Source organism: Sus scrofa, chromosome 12, assembly GCF_054392235.1.
Source record: "Sus scrofa isolate SSC_HxYL_T2T_F1_AM1 chromosome 12, Sscrofa_HxYL_maternal_Yorkshire_Landrace_v2.0, whole genome shotgun sequence".
NCBI lineage: Eukaryota > Metazoa > Chordata > Mammalia > Artiodactyla > Suidae > Sus > Sus scrofa.
Window position 1 is genome coordinate 50,875,223 of NC_139394.1, and position 20,479 is coordinate 50,895,701.

General features: G+C 36.5%; 1 protein-coding gene across 15 annotated transcripts in view; it reads left to right on the forward strand.

The window, feature by feature from the left end:
• The window catches only part of GOSR1 (golgi SNAP receptor complex member 1), a 67,878-nt gene that overhangs the window by 23,037 nt on the left and 24,362 nt on the right, over window positions 1–20,479 (forward strand). For 8 of the 15 annotated variants that reach the window (XM_084985718.1, XM_084985724.1, XM_084985725.1 and 5 more), the window contains exon 7: window positions 16,712–16,741. The exons of 2 other annotated variants lie outside the window; for them this stretch is intronic. In XM_084985718.1, the coding sequence (XP_084841844.1) occupies window positions 16,712–16,741 (30 nt within the window). Of the gene's footprint in view, window positions 1–44; window positions 1,055–16,711; window positions 16,933–17,010; window positions 20,457–20,479 lie in introns of those variants that run through there. 5 more of the 15 variants (XR_014821611.1, XR_014821612.1, XM_084985719.1 and 2 more) reach the window with 3 other exon arrangements.

The window sequence follows — 20,479 nt, forward strand, 5'->3', positions numbered from 1 at the left end:
GGCTCGCAGCAACACCCTATCCTTAACCCACTGAGTAAGGCCAGGGATTGAACCTGTGTCCTCATGACTACCAGTCAGGTTCATTATTGCTGAGCCACAACAGGAACTACACATTCACCTTGTTTTAAATTCATCAGTTCCACCCTCATCTGAGTATCCAGCATTGCCCAGTGCCTTTTGCTTGCTTGACCAACTTTAGTTCTCTCTTGCATTCTCTTCAAAACCTCTACCAAAACGTCTCATTCCCCTTCTTGACTCTCTGGTCTCTCCACCTAAGAGAGTTCCTTACCTCCTACTTCATTGAAATTTTAAACTTCTTGCTCTTTAATACAAATTACCTAGAGGAATACCCCCCTTTACCTCTTTCCTGTAGTTTTTAGAGGTTGAGCTGTTTTGCTAGAAAGGCCAGTCCATCCATCTGGCTTTTATCTCTGATCTTATCTGCTACCTCAGATATTTCACTCTTCAGTCAACCTCTGCACTGGCTCTGTCTCTCTAATTTATAAATATACTTGCTCTCTCAGTGTCAGTACTTATCTCCTTAGCCTATTGGCTTCTTCCCTCAGTGCCTACTGAACTTATCACTGGGGACACCAGTGAGCTCCTGAATGCCAGATCTGATAAACATCATTCACTCTTCCTGTTGTTGACTGTTCAGCTGCACTTGATACTGTTCATCTCCTCCCTCCTTGGAAACCTAGGCCTCTGTAAACACTGAAATTTACTAGTTCTTACTACTCTTGTTTCCTCCCTGAGAACCTTCTGATGTAGCCTCAGAATCCTTCAGGGAGTGTGCTCCAGGCAGAAGTTAGGGTAGAGCTGGTCCACCAGGTGAGACTTACTGTCATCTGCCCTCTCATGTTAGCTCAGTTCTTTGCCCTTGACACACATCATAACAACAATTCTTCTTCCCCAGAGAAGGCAGCTCTAAAGAAGACCTAGCAAAGAAAAATTGATATTTTCATTCCCAGATATATAAGAAAAGCAACTAGTGAGATTTTTGTTTTGCCAAGAATAATAAAATTAATGAGAAAGTTGAAGAAAAAGAAACAAATTCTGAAATTATATATCACCAGCTAAGAAGTTAAGCTGAGAAATTTCATCCATACTTGGAAGCTGTGTTTATTTTCATGGAAGTACTCTGAATTTTGCAAATGTCATGATTACAACTAGAACTACAAATTGGAATATTAAGGACATTAGCTTAAAATTTCTTGACATTTTAAAAAGAACTTTGGTAGTGTTTCAAAGTAATCAAGATATTTAAAATATTACATAATTTGTTCGTAATAAATAATTTCATTTAATTGGATCATATCATAAGAATAAGTAAGTAGACATTTTAGTTTTTCCTCTTATTAATTTGCAACTTTTGTCTTGACTAAGATACCTGAATAGATTTATTCCTTAAATTGGTATAGTGGGTAGGGAATGGGCTTTGAAGCCAAACAGACCCGAGTTTAAATCCTGATGTAGAGTATATTTAGGGGCAAGGGCCCTGATTCTGTCCTATCTTTTAAATGGGGAAAATTTAATTCTTTGCAAAGTGTTAAAATAAAGATGATGTGTAAAGTTTTTACCTAGTACAGTGTCTGACGTGCAGAAGACCAGTTCTCAATCTTATCTCTGATTACATGGAGTCAGTCTTGCCTCTAATGGCATTAGAACAGAAAAGTAAACTAGTAACTAGAATTTTGTACCTACAGCTGGGTGACACAGGCAGGCTCCAGCCCTCTGGTATGTAGGAATAGATGACTAAGCCAAAACGGTATGTAGGAATAGATGACTATCAGCTAACCATGATTATCGATTAAAGCTCAGAGTGTGTTTTCAAATCATTATCTTCATTTATGACTCATTAGATTTTCATTAGTGTAATGAACAGTTTATTTATTTGTAAGCTTCATTTTCAGATGGGAGTTTTCAAATTCCAGTTGGATTCCATCTGTTTCTTTGCATTTATCTGAATGCATATATAATTTTTTGTATCAGTTTTTGTTGTTATTTATGGAGGTTAACATTAGTTGATAACATTTCGTAAGTATCATGTGCACAGCATTATATTTCTGCCTCTGTATATGCTACAGCTTTCTTACCACAAAAATTTAGTTTCCATTTGTTACCATATAGTTGATCCCTTTTATTCATCTCACTCTGCCCTTCCTTTCCCTTCTGGCAAACTCCTCTCTCTTTGCAGTATCTGTATGTTTGTCTTTGGCTTGTCCATTTATTTTGGCTTTATTTGTTTGGTTTTTTGTATTCCACATGAGTGAAATCCTGGTATTTGTCTTTCTCCATCTGAATTATTTCATTTAACATAATACCCTCAAGGTCTATCCATGTTGTCACAAAAAAGCTTTCATCTTTTTTATGGCTGAGTAGTATTCCTTTGTATACATAGACCGCCTTCTTTATCCAGTGAGATATCACATCATGCCTGTTAGAATGGCTTTTATCAGAAAAGCAAATAAGGGTGTAGGGAAGAGGGAGCCCTCATACACTATTGGTGGAAATATAAATGGTATAGCTGCTGTGGAAAAAGGAGATTCCTCAAAAAACTAAGACTAAAACTACCATTTAATCCTGCTATTCCACTTCTAAGTATTTATCCAAATAATATGAAAACACTAATTCAAAAGAATAGATGCACCTCCGTGTTCATCACAGCATTACCTACAGTAGCCAAGATACAGAAACAACCTTAAAGCCTACCAACAGAATGGTTAAAGAAGATGTTTTTTTTATATGTGTGTGTGTGTGTGTGTGTGTGTGTATATATATATATATATATATTCAGTTTTTGTTGTTTTTTAATCAGGCCTTTGTTGAGCATATATGATGTGGAAAGCATTGTGCTAAGTTCGTGATAGAGAAGAAATAAAGCCTAGTTCTGCCCTGTTTTCAGTGAGCACCACGAGGATGAGAGTGGGGTGCAGAACAGAAATGTTAGCAGGTAATTACAGTGCAAAGCAGTAAAGCTCTAGTATTTGGAGAGGTTGTGCATTAAAGGATCACATTAAAGGAGGCGATTACCCCCTCTCTCAAGCTTCTGAAAGGGCTTTATAGAAATAAGATGTTTGAGTCTTGAAGGATGAGTATGTATTCACTAAGTAGACGTAAAAAAAGGTGTTGGGAAAAGGTGAAACGAACCTAACGGCCACATCTTTTTTTCTTAGTCTGTATCATTCCTGATAAGTTATCAATATGGATATATTCAAAATATCATCCATTTATTGCCTGTCTGCAAACCCTCTCCCAGATTACAAACCTTATTCATGGCCCTGAAAGGGCAGCCTCATTTAAAGCAAGAGAAAACAGTGGAAGAATGAACTGAGAGGTCATGTGGAGTCAGTCTGAGACTATCATTTTTTTTCATAAGTCAGATATACAAGATATAATTTACTTATAATAAAAATGTATGCAGTTAGGTTTCCAGTTAAGTAAGTTTGAGCAAATGTATATACTCTTTTTTTTCTTTTTTAGGGTCATACCCGCAGCATATGGAAATTCCCAGGCTAGGGGTCGAATCAGAGCTGCAGCTGCCGGCCTGCACCACAGCCACAGCAACGCCAGATCTGAACTGTGTCTGTGACCTACAGCACAGCTCATGGCAATGCTGGATCCTTTAACCCACTGAGCATGGCCAGGGATCAAACCCACATCCAACCCAACATAGATACTAGTTGGGTGTGTTACCACTGAGCCTCAGTGGGAACTCCTACCCACAATGGGAACTGCCCACCACAGTCAAGCTATAGAACATTTCTATCACCCCCAAAATGTTCCTTATGCCCCTCTGTAGTCAGTCCCTGCTTCCCGGTCCCAGACAGCTGCTCACCTTCTTTCAGTCACTGTGGAGTAGTTTTACCTTTTCCAAATTTCATATAAACGAATTTATATAATATACACTTCTTTCTCTTAGCACTGTGTTCATCTGTTTGTTTTTTATATCCTCTCTATAACTGAGTCCATTTTATGATTGTATATTACAATTTGTTTATCTCTTCGCTCACTGATAGGTATTTGGGTTGTTTTCAGTTTGGGCCTATTGTAAATAATGCTGCTATGAACATTCATAGCAAAGTTCATAGATTTTGTGTGGTCATATATCTTCATTTCTCTTAAGTAAATACCTACTGATTGTGCTTTTGGGTTGTATGGCAAGTGTAAGTGTATGAATCACTATATAGGAAACTATATTTTCTTTAGGGAAATGTCTGTTCAGATCTTTTGCTCATTTTTTAATTGGGCTGTTTGTCTTCCCACTATTGAGCTGGATGAGTTCTTTTTCTGAATACAAGCCCCTTATTAGATAGAGGTTTTGCAAATATTTTCGTTGAGCCTGTGACCTGCCTTTTCATTTTCATAATGGTGACTTTTAAAAGAGCAAAGGTTTTTATTTGATGCAGTCTAATCTATCAGTTTTTTCTTTTATGGTTCATTTATTTTAAGCCTAAGAAATCTTCACCTGTCCTTAGGTTGCAAATATTTTGTCCTTTATTTTCTTCTAGTTTTATATTTTTATAGTTTTAAAACTAGTTTTTATAGTTTTAGCTTCTGTATTTAGGTTTGTGATCCATTTTGACTTCGTTTTGTGTCTAGTGTGAGTGAAGGGTCAGAGTTATATGTTCACCTCATGGCTATTCTGTTGTTGCAGCACCGTTTGTTGGAAAGGCTCTCCTTTCCCCCACCTTTTTTTGAGAATTTTTTGCCAGTATGTTAGTTGGTTTATTTCTAATCCTTTTCAGTTTCATTGACCTGTATAGGTCCATCTTATGCCAGTAGCTTACTGTTTTGATTACTTTAGCTTTACAGCAAATCTTGAAATGAGATAGTGCAAGTCCGCTAACTTTATGTTTTGAGAATTTTTTGGCTCTTCCAGGTCCTTTTTATTTCCATATAAATTTTACAATCAGATTATTAAAAAGTATGCTGGGATTTTAAGTAAGATTACACTGAATCTCTAGAACAATTTGGGGAGAATTGCCTTCTTAACAATAGCAAATCTTCCAATCCAGGAACATGGTATGATTTCCACTTATTTAGGTCTCTTCTATGGCTTTCAGCAAACAGGACTTGCACAAATTATATTCCGTTTACTTTAAAATATTTCCTATTTGGGGATGTGATTGTAAATAGAATTAAAAATTTTTAATTTTCTAATTGTTTTTGCTAGTATAGAAATAGAATTTATTATTATATTTAACTTTTCATCTTGTGACCTTGCTAAATTTACTTACTAATTTAATAGCATCTAGGTAAATCCTTCAGGGTTTTCTATTTATGCAGTCTTATTATCTGACAAATAATTTTTTCTCCCTTTCCAATCTGTATTCCTTTTACCCCCTCCCTCCCTTCCTGCACTGGTTACAACCTCCAACACGACACTGTAGGATGTGGTTAATGTGAACATTCTTGCCTGGTTTTATATTAGAGAGAAAGCATTCATCCTGAAGTTTGATAAGAACAGTTTTTGTGCATGCCCTTAATCGGGTTGAGGAAGCACCCTTTTCCTGGGTTGCTCAGAATTTCTTTTGTTGGTTTTTTTAACCTTTTAGTTTTAAATTTAGACTCAGAGAAAAATTGCAAAAAATAGTACAGAGCGTTCTTGTATACCCTTCACTCAACTTTCCTAATGTTAATGTCTTACATAACCGTCCTACAATGATCAAGATCAACAAATTTAGGAGTTCCCGTCGTGGCGCAGTGGTTAACGAATCTGATTAGGAACCATGAGGTTGCGGGTTCGGTCCCTGCCCTTGCTCAGTGGGTTAACAATCCGGTGTTGCCGTGAACTGTGGTGTAGGTTGCAGACGCGGCTCGGATCCTGCGTTGCTGTGGCTCTGGCGTAGGCCAGTGGCTACAGCTCCGATTCAACCCCTAGCCTGGGAACCTCCATATGCCACGGGAGCGGCCCAAGAAATAGCAACAACAACAACAACAACAGACAAAAAGACGAAAGACAAAAAAAAAAAAAAAAAAAAAAAAGATCAACAAATTTAACATTAATACAGTAATATTAACTAAACTGCAGACTTTATTCATCAGTTTTCTACTGATGTCCCTTTTTACGATCCAGTTCAGGATCCTGCATTGCATTTAGTTGTCATGTCTCCTTAGGTCTCCTCTTGTCTATGACAAAATAGCCTAACCTTAACTTGTGAGAAACATCAGACAAACTCAAGTTGAGGGATAGTCTGTAAAAACAACTGACTAGAATTCTAAAGTGTTATGGTCATGACCTTATGCAGTTTTGACAAGAATACTATACAGTGATGTCAAGCCCTTGAAGGGTCATCTCAAGGTGTTTGTCATGTCAGTATGTCTTATTGTTGATACTGTTAATCTAGATTGCTTAGTTAAGATGGTGTCTGCCAGCTTTCTCCACTGCAAAACTGTCGTATTTCCCATTGCAGTTAATTAGAGGAAGATGCTTTGAGAGTATGCAAATACCCTGTTTCTCCTCAAACTTTTCCTACCAATTTTAGCATCCCTTTAGTGAATCTTGCTTTCCCAATTATTACTGTGGTATTTACCTACTGATTTTCTCTCTCTCAGTCTTGTACATTTATTAATTGGAATTCTATAAGAAAGAGTTTTACCTTCTTTATCATTTATTGCCAGTATAGACTTATAGATATTTATTTTATACTATGATTATAATCCAGCACTATCATTATTTTGTTGTTCAAACTGCTTCACCTTTGGTCACTGGGAGCCCCTTCAGGTTAGCTTCTGTCGTTTAACATGCCCCATTCTTTTTTGAGTATTTCTTTACTATGTGTTACCACAACATTTGTAGCTCATCTTGTATTTTCCCAACCTTGGCTGTAAAACCAGCCTCTTCTCCAGTCAGCCCTGGTTCCTTTTATTGGAGAGCGCGGTTCAGGAACTAAGATCTGGGTGCTAAATGTGCTTATTGCAATTAAAGTGTTATTCCTTGCTAAGAGTTTTCATGAATGTGGTAAATTTTTTCATATCTTTCGATCTGTTGAGCTGATCGATTTTTTTCCTTTTTTGCAGTAGTACTGATTACATTGATTATTTTCAAACATGAAACCAATCTTGATTCCTAGACATACCCCCTGTATTGTACTATAGTTACCCCTTTTATACATTGCTGGATTATTTTGTTAAGGATCTTTACATTATACTTATGAAGACTGTCTTTTCTTCTCTTGAGATACTTTTGTCTGGTTTCAGTATAAGGATAAGATTGCCCCCAAAGTTTTTGACATACATAATTGTATGTTTATTATTTAATAATGTAGTAGACTCTTGGCATTCAAGATTGACATTTGTTTTCTCAACTATTTTTGAACCCTAAAGTTGATGGTGTATAATTTTGTAGAAATACAAACTTGAATGTTACGGAGCGGGTGTTGAGGAAGTCATTTAATGAGCACATCTCAGCCTTTCTGAGCAATAGCATTTACACTTCAGCCTGTCTTCTAACGTCGTGTTTGCTTATTATTATTTACTTGGTAACTACCATGAAATGACTTATATACACACATATACTTTGTTTCCTTGTGAATCATTATTCCAAGGAGAAAACATACTTAGAAGATAACGATAAAGTGACCTTATGCTCTTACATAAGTTTCTGGAAACCATAAACTTGGGAATCTGCAAAGATCTTGAGATATATCCCTTACTTATATCAAGGGTCATTTGTGTAATGGAGAGTTGAATTTTTAGCCTGTGAGAACCAGTAGCATTTATTTCACTATATACATGCGGGGTAATTTACAATTATATATCAAAGCTCCATTGTCTCAAGTGGTACAGTTGTCTGCCAAATTGAAGTAGATGACAAAACAAATTAATATTACCCTGAGCAATACTTGATTTTTATATTCATGTGATAATGTCTAGTGTTACAAAGCAGAACGTTAGGAGCTTATACATAGAGCGCTTTTTTTTTTTCACTTGGAGCTATAGTGAAATCAAATCCATCTTCAGCTGGCACGTGGCTTTGTTAAACAGTAAAACTTGAGTTGGAGGTGCTCTGCAGTAGTGAGGAATTTTTCTCTCTCCAGATGTATTTGTATAATAAAACAGGTATATCCTCCTCATCCTCTGTGGAAATTTATAGGGATTATTGCAATGTTAACTCTGATATTTTATTGATCCAACAAGTGTCTCATTTACTCATTTATTCATTCATTTATCAAGCATTTAATGAGTGTCTCTTGTGTACTAGTCTCTAGGGAATCTAAGATGAATTGAACTTCATCTCTAGCCTATGGGAACTCATTCTGGTTAAAGAAATAATCAACACATAATTATGATAATATCTTCTGAAATACTATATTTTAAAGTATTAAGTGAGATCACATATGTGAAAAAACTGTAAGCTTTACAAATATAAGATATTTTTCCTCCAGTGCATTGTATTATATCTGATATATCTTAAATGCATGTTAAATTCTTTTTTTGTTTGTTTTGTTTTTTGTCTTTTTGCCTTTTCTAGGGCCGCTTCCCACGGCATATGGAGGTTCCCAGGCTAGGGGTCTAATAGGAGCTGTAGACGCCGGCCTATGCCAGAGCCACAGCTAAGCGGGATCTGAGCTGCATCTGCAGCCTTACACCACAGCTCATGACAACGCCAGATCCTTAACCCACTGAGCAAGGCCAGGGATCGAACCCTCAACCTCATGGTTCCTAGTCGGATTTGTTTCCACTGTGCCATGACAGGAACTCCCATGTTAAATTCTTGAATGAACTGATGAAAAGCAAAGAGCTATGAAAACATAACACTATAGGATAAAGAAGAATTAGTTCTGCCCAATGTATAGCTAGAATGGGGAAGACTTCCCAATAGAGGTGACTTTTGAGCTGGACTTTGATGTTGAGAATCAGGAAGGGGGATGCATAACAAGAGGGAGACTATGAGGCATGAAATTACCTTGATCTACATCAACCATGTATCTGTAGGCTTATATAGTTTATAAGACACCTTTGTTTATATTATCTCTTTTGATCCTTCTGATGACTCCATCAGGTGAGTTCAGACAGTCAGGTGCTTGAACCTTGACTAAAACTCAGGTTCTAGAGTGTAGGAGAAAGCAGTTAGCCATTTTATTCTTTATAGTTTCTTGAATGTCATGATTACTAATTTTATTGAATTTCTGTTTTGTATTTATGAAAGAATTTTGAGTTTTAAATATGTGAGAGAAAAACATACACATTATGAAAAGTACAATTCCATTTTTATTTATGTAAGTAGATTAGTTATATTAATATAAAAGTTATTTTTTAGACGTTTCAGAAACGAATTAGAAAATACCGCCTTAATATTTCATAGGTTCTTTATGATTCAGGTAGCTTTTTTAGGATTTCAGTCCTTTTATACCATTTATCTAAAGAACAAGTGGAAACTGATTCCCCACATTTTTCTTTTCTTTTTTTTTGCCTTTATTTCTAGGGCCGCACTCGTGGCATATGGAGGTTCTTAGGCTAGGGGTCTAATTGGAGCTGTAGCCACTGGCCTACACCACAGCCACAGCAACACCAGATCCGAGCCGCGTCTGCAACCTACACCACAGCTCACAGCAATGCCGGATCCTTAACCCACTGAGCAAGGCCAGGGATCAAACCCGCTGCCTCATGGTTCCTGGTCAGATTTCGTTAATCACTGAGACACAACAGGAATTCCACATTTTTTCTTAAGCTTTCTGTTTCCGCTATAGTCGAACAAGTTTGTTGACCTTTAAAGTTTTTCAATAACAAACCAAAATGTTTGTTAAAATACTTTGAGGAATTCCCATCATGGCTCAGTTGTTAACAAATCTGACTAAGAACCATGAGGTTGCAGGTTCGATCCCTGGCCTTGCTTAGTGGGTTAAGGATCTGGTGTTGCCGTGAGCTGTGGTGTAGGTTGCAGACGTGGCTTGGATCCCACATTGCTGTGGCTGTGGCGTGGGCTGGCAGCTACAGCTCTGATTACACCCCTAGCCTGGGAATCTCCATATGCCGCAGGTGTAGTCATAGAAAAGACAAAAAGACAAAAAATACTTTGAGGGGAAAAAATAAAACTAAAACTGTTGCCCCATTTAAACTTGACTTCCTATTGTATATTGTTTGTGATCAAGATGGTGAAAGAATAGATTGATCAGTGGAACAGAATAGAGAACCCGTGCAGAAAAGGTAGTCTTTGGAACAAATGGTGCTAGGACAACTGGACATCCACATGCAAAAAAAAAAAAAAAAAAAAAAGATTGGCACTGACCTTACACTTTTCCCAAAAATAACTCAAGGACGATCATAGACCTAAACTTATAGAAGTTTTATAACATAGGAAAAAATCTAGGTAATGTTGAGTTTGGCTGAGTTTTTAGATACAAAGCAAAAAACACTATGCAAGATAAAGTTAATAAGTTATCATTGTAACTCAGTGGTTTAAGGACCTGACATGGTATCTGTGAGGATATGGGTTCGATCCCTAGCCTCACTCAGTGGGTCAATGATCTGGCATTGCTGCAAGCTGTGGCATAGATCATAGATGCAGCTCCAATTTGATCCCTAGCCCAGGAACTTCCATATGGCGCAGGTACAGCCCTAAAAAGGAAAAAAGAAAATGTAAGCTTTAAAGAAAGAAAAAGTTGATAAAATTGACTTCATTAAAATATAAAACCTCTGCTCTTCCAAAGACACTGTCAAGAGAATGAAAAGACAAGCTACAGACTGGAAGAGAATGTTTGCAAAACACATGTCTAGTATCTAAAATATACAAAGAACTCTTAAAACTGAACAGAGCAAAGGATCTGAATAGACACCTCATCTGAAAAGATATGCAGCTGGCAAAGAAGCATATGAAAATGCTCAAGGAGTTCCCACCGTGGCTCAGCAATAACAAGCCCATCTAGTATCCATGAGGATGCGGGTTTGATCCCTGGCCTTACTCAGCAGGTTACGGATCCTTCATCACCGAGAGCTGTGGTATAGGTCGAAGATGCAGCTCAGATCCCACGTTGCTGTGGCTATGGCATAGGCCGGCACCTGCAGCTCCGATTCAACCCCTAGCCTGGGAACTTCCATATGCTGCAAGTGCGGCCCCCCAAAAAAAGCAAAAAAAAAAAAAAAAAAGATACCCATATTGAAACAAACAAGACACAGTTCTCTCTGGTTAGCGAAAGGCTGCATTTCCACAGTGCTTCATATAAATGATCTGATTAGTTGGTGACAACCTCATCAAATTTTTTGCAGTTTACAAAGAGATCAGTTTTTAAATTGTATTTAACATGCACTTTCTTGTTTTCTTATCTACTAGCTTATTTATTATTTACTTATTTACCTACTCTTATAAAAGAAGATTCTAATCAGTTATCGAAGTGATTTTGCCAAGTTCATACATGATGTTGGTTTAAACTGCTTTAAAATATGTGCTTGAAATCTGTGTCATTTGCGGTATGTGTATTGGGAGAAATGAATTATTTAAAAAAAAAAGAATTATCTAAGTGTGGCATTAGTAATTCCTTGGTACCATAATTGGTGACGAAATTTGGCTCATTGTTTTTTAGTTAGTTTAAATTGGTCTTGCAAAAAACAGAAACTTGTTGCTTAATTATAGACTCTAAATGACTTTTTGGAATGCCTCTGGGCTGTTATCAAGTACTTGTCTAAGAGGGACAATTCCATTTGTTTATATATGTCCCAAAGGAGAGTAAATTTAAATTCAATTTTTACTACATTATACTATCTTTATGGAGCCACTTTGTTGCTGAATTGTATCCACACTATCCAGGATGCTTTTAATGGATGGAGTTTATTCAGTGGAGTTCTTAGTCAAATAAGTAAGGACTTGGAGACTGTGGGCAATCTGAGAAGAAATTTAATTTGATTTATGTAAATAGAATGGTCTTATTACATTTAAAATATAGTTTAAATTGGCCAAAATATCTTTTTCAAAAAGCATACCTTTTAAGGAAAGTACTTGTTACATAAAGCACAAGTTCCATCTGTGTGCCGCAAACAACTTTAAAAAATTTTCTAAGTAACACAGAAAGTTGTTCTTTTTGTGGCCATTTCAACTCCACTTCTTCAGGAACGTTGTCTTTGAATACAAAGTACAATGAGTTTATTTTCTAACTAAAGTCTAGTAGTTAGGATAGTTTACCAGCTAGTTAATGAACGTTAGCTCTGACATCTATGATTGAGAAGAGAAACAAAAGAAATGCTTTTTCAGAAATACAGAAAGCAGATGACGTTCATAACGAAGTGTATCTAGCTGACTTTCTAATGATTTGTGTGAATTAGCTTTGTACTTTTAAATTTCTTTCTAGGCAGATTTATTAAGTTAGGCAGAAATGTATTTTCCACACAATATTTTCTCTTTTTTAAAAATAGTGCTTCACAGTTGTGCACTGCTTAGGGTATATACCTTTATATTCAGTCTAATTGGGAACTGGATTTTCGTTGTTGTTTGGTAACATTAGTTTGGTTTTTAAATTTTTAACTTTTTATTTTGTAGATTCACATACATTTTCCTCAGTGGTAACATGCAGTTATAATGCAGTATCACAGCCAAGCTATTGATGTTGAAATACTTGTCAGAGCTTAGCCATCACCACAAGGATTCCTCATGTTTTCCCCTTTATAGCTGCCTCTCACCTTCCACCTCCCTCATTAATCCCTGGCGACCACTAATCTGCTCTTCATTTCTATAATTTTGTCGTTTCATAAGGGTTTTATATATGGAATCCCACAGTATGTTACCTTTTAAGATTGACTCTTTTTTTATTTTTTATTTTTATTTTTATTTTTTGCTTTTTAGGGCCGAGCAGTGGCATATGGAAGTTCCCAGGCAAAGGGTCAAATCAGAGCTACAGCTGCCAGCCTACACCACAGCCTCAGCAACATGGGATCTGAGCCATGTCTGCCACCTACACCATAGCCCATGGCAATGCCAGATCCCCGACCCACTGAGGAAGACCGGGGATCAGTCCCACATCCTCATAGATCCTAGTCAGATTCATTTCCGCCGCACCACAATGGGAACTCCCAAGATCGACTCTTTTTAACTCAGCATAATGCTCTGAAGAGTCATCCAGATTGTTGGACATATCAGTAGCTTGTTCCTTTTTATTACTAGGTTGTATTCCATGGTATGAATATACCACGATTTATTTAATTGCTTACCATTGGAGGACATCTGGGTTGCTTCCACCTTTTGGCTGTTACACATAAAATTGCTATAAACATTCACATACATGTTTTTATGTGAACATAAGGTTTTATTTCTTTGGGATAAATGCCCAGGAGAACAATTGCTGGGACCATGTTTAGTTTTCAGCTAGTCTTAAAACTGTTTTCTAGAGGGGTTTTACAGTTTTACATTCCCACTAGTAATATATGAATGATCAAGTTTCTTCATATCACCAACATTTAATGATATTATTTTTTATTTTAGCCATTCTGAAAGTGGTGTAGAAATATCTCATTATGATTTTAATTTGCATCTCTAATGGCTAATGATGTTGAACATCTTTTTATGTGCATGTTTGTTATCTGTGTATCTTCGTCAGTGAGATGCTCTTTGTGTCCTTTGCCTCCTTTCTATTGCGTTTTTTTTAACTGTAGAGTTTTGAGAATTCTTCATATATTCTCCTTACTGATGCTTTGACAAATAAGTGATTTGCAAATATTTTTTCTCTAATAGTTTGTCTTTTCATGATCTTATCAGGGTCTTTTCACAGAGCCAAAGTTTGAAATTTTGATGAAATCCAAGTTATCAATTTTTCCTTTTCTAGACCTTGCATTTGGTGTCAAATTAAGACCTCTGTGTCTCATTCTGGATCGTAAAGCCTTCCTTTTTTCCTAAAAGTTTTGTAACTTTGTATTTTACATTTAAATCCATGATCCATTTTGAGTTAATTTTTGTATTAAAGATGAGACTTAGGTCAGGGTTCATTTTTTGCCTGTGAATATCCAGTTGCTCCAGCACCATTTGTTGAAAAGGATGTCTGTCTTACATTGAATTCCTTTTGCATATTTGTAAAAAAAATGACTGAGGAGTTTCCACTATGGTGCAGTAGGTTAAGAATCAAACTGCTCGGGTTGCTGTGGAGGCTAGGGTTGCTGTGGAGGCTCGGGTTTGACCCCTGGACTGCCGCAGTGGGTTAAAGGATCCATTGTTGTGCAGTCTTGGCTCAGATTCAATCCCTGACCCAGAACTTCCATATGCCATGGGTGAGGCCATTAAAAGAAAAAAAAATTTTCACTTGGAAATGAATGTGGAGAAAGCGAGGGGGAAAGAGCTACATTGACGATGGTAAGAGCCAAATCTGAGGTCATACTGCTTGAGTTCAAATCCTAGCTGAGCAGATAACTGTGTTGCCCATGTGCAGGTTACTTCCCCAGGCCTCAGTGTCTTTATCTGTAAATGACTGAAATGGTGGAGTCAATCTCACAGCATCGCAAGGATGAAGTTAAAACAAGGAAGGCATTTAGAACAGTACATGGTTCCCCAAAAGCTCTCCTTAAGTGTTAGGCATCATAGTTTTTAACAAAGTTAGCAAATGAATAGATTGTCTTATTCTTTTGCACTTAATTTAGTAGTTTAATTGATTTTATCTTCATTAAAGCTGTTGACACAAAACTGGTCTGTTGAACTTGGCAATAGAATTGTTTTTATGTTTTACCACTTGAATTTTTCCATATCTTATTTTTATGTCCTTTGATATACTGAGAGGCCCTAATGAGGAAAGTCAGCCAAACCATTGTTTTGAACAAGGCGGTATTAACCAAAGTCTAATTAACCACTCCATCTTTTGTGATCTCATGACCACTTTAACAAGATACCTTTTTGTACATGTGTTGTCTGTCTCCATTGTAAGATCTATGGAGGTTCATGCTTTATTTTTGTAGCCCCTTTCTGACCCTGTATCCTCCAGAGGCACTTCTATACACATTTATGAGCAAAACAAATGCAGACTTTATAATCATTAGATTTCACCAGAACACTGGGTTTATCTGGAAATTTATATAAAGTTTATGCCTAGATTTAGGATTAGCCTGTAGCTATTCAGAAACTATGGAAATAAGAGCAAAAAGTACTTAGTGCTTACTGTGTACCAGGTACTGTTCTAATTACTATAAATATAAATTTTTTAAATCCTCTTAACAAGTAGGTCTCGGAGTTCCCGTCATGGCGCAGTGGTTAACGAATCCGACTAGGAACCATGAGGTTGCGGGTTCGGTCCCTGTGTCTTGCTCAGTGGGTTAACGATCTGGCGTTGCCGTGAGCTGTGGTGTAGGTTGCAGACTCGGCTTGGATCCTGTGTTGCTGTGGCTCTGGCGTAGGCCGGTGGCTACAGCTCCGATTCGACCCCTAGCCTGGGAACCTCCATATGCCGCGGGAGCGGCCCAAAGAAATAGCAAAAAGACAAAAAAAAAAAACAAAAACAAGTAGGTCTTAATATCATGGCCATTTTACACATGAGGAAACTGAGACACAGAGTAACTTGCCTGATATCAGATAGCTAATAAGTGTTACAGCCAGCATTCAGAAAGCCATAGAGTCTGGCTGTTAATTCCTCCATCATCTTTGTAATTTTTGAAATTAATTCCTAATCATAGGATTTATATAAGTTATTTATGACTTTTAAAGTTCATCTCTGGAGTCCCATCATGGCGCAACAGAAATGAATCCAACTGGGGACCATGAGGTTGTGGGTTCGATCCCTAGCCTTGCTCAGTGGGTTAGGGATCTGGCATTGCTTTGAGCTGTGGTGTAGGTTGTAGACGTGGCTCGGATCCTATGTTGCTATAGCTGTGGTGTAGGCTGGCAGCTGTTGCTCCCATTCAACCCCTAGCCTGGGAACCTCCATATGCCACAGGTGTGGCCCTAAAAAGCAAAAAAGTAAAATTAAAAAGTTGATCTTTATTCCCTAATTCATGCAGTAACTTAGATTTCCTTGCTCCACTACTTTATAATAAAACCTCAGCTTACTAATTTATAGAATGAACTTAGAAATTCTTCTGGAAAGAAGTAGTTGGAAAAAATATGCAAGCATTAGAGTGTCTGTTGTGTACCATGCACTGTGCCAGATGGAGACAGATGTCTGGGAGTTTGTTTTCCTACTTTCTGCTATAAAGCTGGACCTTTACCTACTTGTAAATAGGTAAATTCTTCCCTAAAATGGACCTTTGTGGGGTTTTTTTTTTCCTTTCCAGTGTGTGGAAAGGCAAATGTTTTACAAATCAGAGGTGCATTGGTGTCTTCATTCAGATTCTTGAATTGTAAAGTGTGGCAAGCTGAGATTTGGTTTTCTTTCTCAAAAAAGGAAGGAACTTTAAGATATAATAACTACTACTTATAAGCATTAGAACTATATTTGCCTATCCTGTCTCAACAGGCTGGTTGTAATTCTTAAATTTTGAATAGACTGTGGTGACAACTTGAAACTGTCCAAACTAAAGAAGTTTTAAAATTTGTGCTGTCGTTAAAAGTGTTCTGAATTTAATCATCATTTATCTGTAGAAGAAATAGATGTAAGCCAGAAAGTAAAAGTAAGATGAAAATTATGTATGTGGATTAATTATTAATTCAGAGTCCAAAATTTTCTTCAGATGCTTTCAAAAGTCTGGGTATTCTTTTTATATAAATGGCTGAAAAAGTAATCTATCTATAAAATGGAAAAAATAAGTACAAGTTTTAAATGTACTTTTAATAATTCCAGAATTTGAATTTTCTTTTTATTTGCAGCTCAGATCGTCTAATAGAAGAGACAATAAGGTAGGGGAAAAGTTTTTATTTGTTTTGTTTGTTTGCACATAAAAGATCAGGTTAATCCTATAACTAAAGTCAGTTCATCCTCCTTTAAGATGAGAAGTTCATTGTATGATCATGTATTCTTACTGTGATTTTCCCTTATAAGCTACATTGAAACCTAAAACATTTGTTTCCAGAATTACTAGAATTAGGCGGTACCTAGGTTAATTTTTCTGATTCATGCATACTCACTATTTTCAACCTTGGAGTTCCCTGATAGCCAGGCACTTAAGGACTTGGTGTTGTCACTGCTGTGGCTCAGGTTACTGCTGTGGCTTGGGCTCAGTACCTGGCCCAAGAACTTCCACATACTTAAGGCATGGCCAGAAGGAAAAAAAAAATTTTTCAACCTCAGTCTTTTTAGTCTCACTTTTTAATGGAAAACCATCTTAAACAGGTGGTTGTAAATTTCTTATGCATAGTGTTTATGTAGACCTGGTTTCTGTTACAGCAACTGTAGGAAATCTGCATAATTAGTATTATCTGTAATAACATTAGTTTCTTGCTTAAGGTAAGGGGAACTTCTTTGTTGGTTTAAACTGCTTAATTACCTAGGTTTGATGCATTTTTAAATACCTATTTTACGACAGTAAAAAAATAAGTTAACTAGGAATGGTCTCAGTTAATAGAATTCAGCAGTGTCTAAAGCACTGTTTTTTTCAGGAAAGGTGGAATGAAGTACATAGAACCACAACAGACGTTTGTATTCTTAACCATAGACTTTGGTATTGTGTTCAAGTGTTTCACATGTTATATGTTATTTAATCTCCCCAATAACTCATGAGATAGGTACTGATCATTAGATTCTATCTCCAGAACAAAGAAGAAATTAAGTATTTGTCCATGATCACATGACTGATAAATAGTATTGACTCCAGTGCTTAGATCCGAGTCTCTGTATTCTAGAACAAGAGCTCTGTCTAAACCAGTACTGTATGTACTACCTTATACAAGCTTTGGAGTGTGATGGTTTGCAACTTGGCTATGCTATTTAATTAGATCTCTGTTCTTCAATAAGTTACTTGGAATCATTTTCTTATGTGTTTAAAAACATGGGATTGTTAATACCTGCCCCAAAAGATTGTTCTGAAGATGAAAGATAATATGAGTAAAACACCTAATGCAGTGCCTGGCTTATACTAAGTAATCTGAAGATGGCATCTCTATTATTAATAGCTTTTTATTTTGATATTTCACATTTCCCCCAAATTCTAATAGTACAGAGAATTTCAATATACCCTTTACCTAGATTTATTTTGCCATGCCTGCTTTTTCATAAGTTTTTTCTGTACTACTTTTTTACCTCTAAATATTTCAGTGTTCATATCCTAAATGTTTATGTTGAAATGAACTCATAGATTCTTAATTATTCAATGGATCATATGTTCCTATCATTTAATAATCCTTATAGATTACAGTTTTTTAAAATAGTGTACATTTATCATATCTTGGAATTTTGTTGGAATTGTATGCTCTGGGTCTCCCATCTGACCAGTTTTCCCAGAATCATCAAGTGAAAATATCTCCCTTGTGACTCCTTCCCTTCATGAGCAAATAAAGTCAGGTCTCATATTGCCAGGGATTCTTAAAGTTTCCCTGTACTCCTTTTCCTTTTTTCCCTTCCTTTTATTTCTTCCTTTATTCCTCATCTTCTGGGGCCAGGCTGCCTTGAGCCTTTCAGTTCAAAGCTGACCTATTTAAGGGCTGGTAATACGAGTACAAGAATTTGGAGTACCTCATAGGATAGAAATATTTGAGAACCATCCAATCACTGATACTATTATTTTGCTAGTTAAAAAGCAAGAAGAGTTCCATCGAGGCTCAGCAGTAATGGACCTGACTAGCGTCCATGAGGATCTAGTGGGTTAAGGATCCGGCATTGCTGTGAGTTAAGGATCAGTGGGTTAAGGATTCGGCATTGCCGTGAGCTGTGGTGTAGGTTGCAGACACAGCTCGAATCTGGCGTTGCTGTGGCTGTGGGATAGGCCAGCAGCTACAGCTCCAATTCAACCCCTAGCCTGGGACCCTCCATATGCCATGCATGGGTATGGTCCTAAAAAGATGAAAAAAAAAAAGTGTAATTAGAAGGTCTTTTATTTCACCATTTCCCTTTACTTCAAAATCTGATGGGTATCACAAATTAAATTTTATTGAATATAAAGCCTAGTTATAATTACTTATGGATAATATAAAATTTGTGTCGAATATTCTTATATGTTCTATATGTAAAATTGTACCTTCTCCTGTTGGAGCTTTAATTTTAAAGTATATACATAACTTAATATAAACTGGCATCAATTTAATTGAGAGGAATTAATATTTATAAATGTATTCTTAAGCTTTAAATGTCTAACTAACATTGTCTGTTGTTGAAAACATGTCTGAGGTTAGCTCACAGAACAGGTAGGAAAGTTGAAGTTCCAGTAAGCACACATGAATGATTTATTATTTTAAAAGCATTATGTATTATTTGGAGCTTATGTTTCACCTCTCATATTTGACCCTTGAAATAACAACAGCCTAGATTTCACTCAGCCTAACTCCAAATGATGGAATGAGATGGGAAAGTATATCTAGATATACTTTGTGTGGTACTGGAAATCATGCATATTCAACAAGATAATAACATAATGTATGATGACAATATCTATTCTCCAAGGACTGCAAAGTGCTTTGCGGAAATTATTTTTTAATTCTCTATCTACTTCTAAGTCAAAGTGCATAGGAAATGATGATGGTCCCAGTTTAAAAAAAAATAGAGGCATATATGATTCAAAGATTGGCCTCAGATTGCTCAGCTCAGCTTGAATTGTTACTTTAAACAAGGCCATAATACCTATTTTAAAATATCTTGTAAATTAAATTCATTATAAAACAACCTCATTTTAATGTAGCATATTCTATCATAGACATAACTTAATCTGAAAAATTATGGTTAAGAACTAATGATGCAAAGGATATTTGTTAGCTTTGACTCTCCTTGAGATCGTTTTTATTTTTTGAATCTAAAATTCACTGTGTTGTGAAGTTGACATTGCCCGCCTCCTTCCGCTCTCACCTTGACGTGTTGTGCTCTAGACCTGGTGCGTTCACTGTCCTGGTCCTGGGATGTCCTTTCACCATTTTCCTAAAATGACCTCCTTTGTTAGAACACCTGTTTTTTTGGATTTAGTGTCTTCCGCTTAGTTTATTCCCTCCTTAGGTTGGACTGTGTTGTTTAGTAGCATCCTCGGAAAGAACAGGAGGTAAATTTTTTGGACTTTCTACATTAAAAAAAAAGTCTTTATTCTATCCATATTCTTGATTCATTGTTTAGCTAATAAGGTAGGAACCTCTAAGTTGAAAGTAATTTTGAAATTTTTGAAGGCATTGTTTCCAGTACTACTTTTTAAGTCCAGTGCCAGTTAAAATTTCTAGTCTTTTGTATATGGTAAACATTTTTCCTTTGGAATCTTAGAGGACCATCCCTTTCCCCTTAGGTTTTTGTTTGTTTTTAGTCTCACCATGATGAGCTTGACATGCACCTTTTTTAGTCCATGGAAATAGGCATTTGGTAAGCTCTCACAGTTGGGAAACTTCAGATCTGAGAGATTTTCTAACATTTATCATTTTCTTCCCTCTTTTTTCTTGATCCTTTTTAAAATATATATGTATATATATGCAATTCGTACTTGTCAAATACACCTAAATAAACAGAGAAAA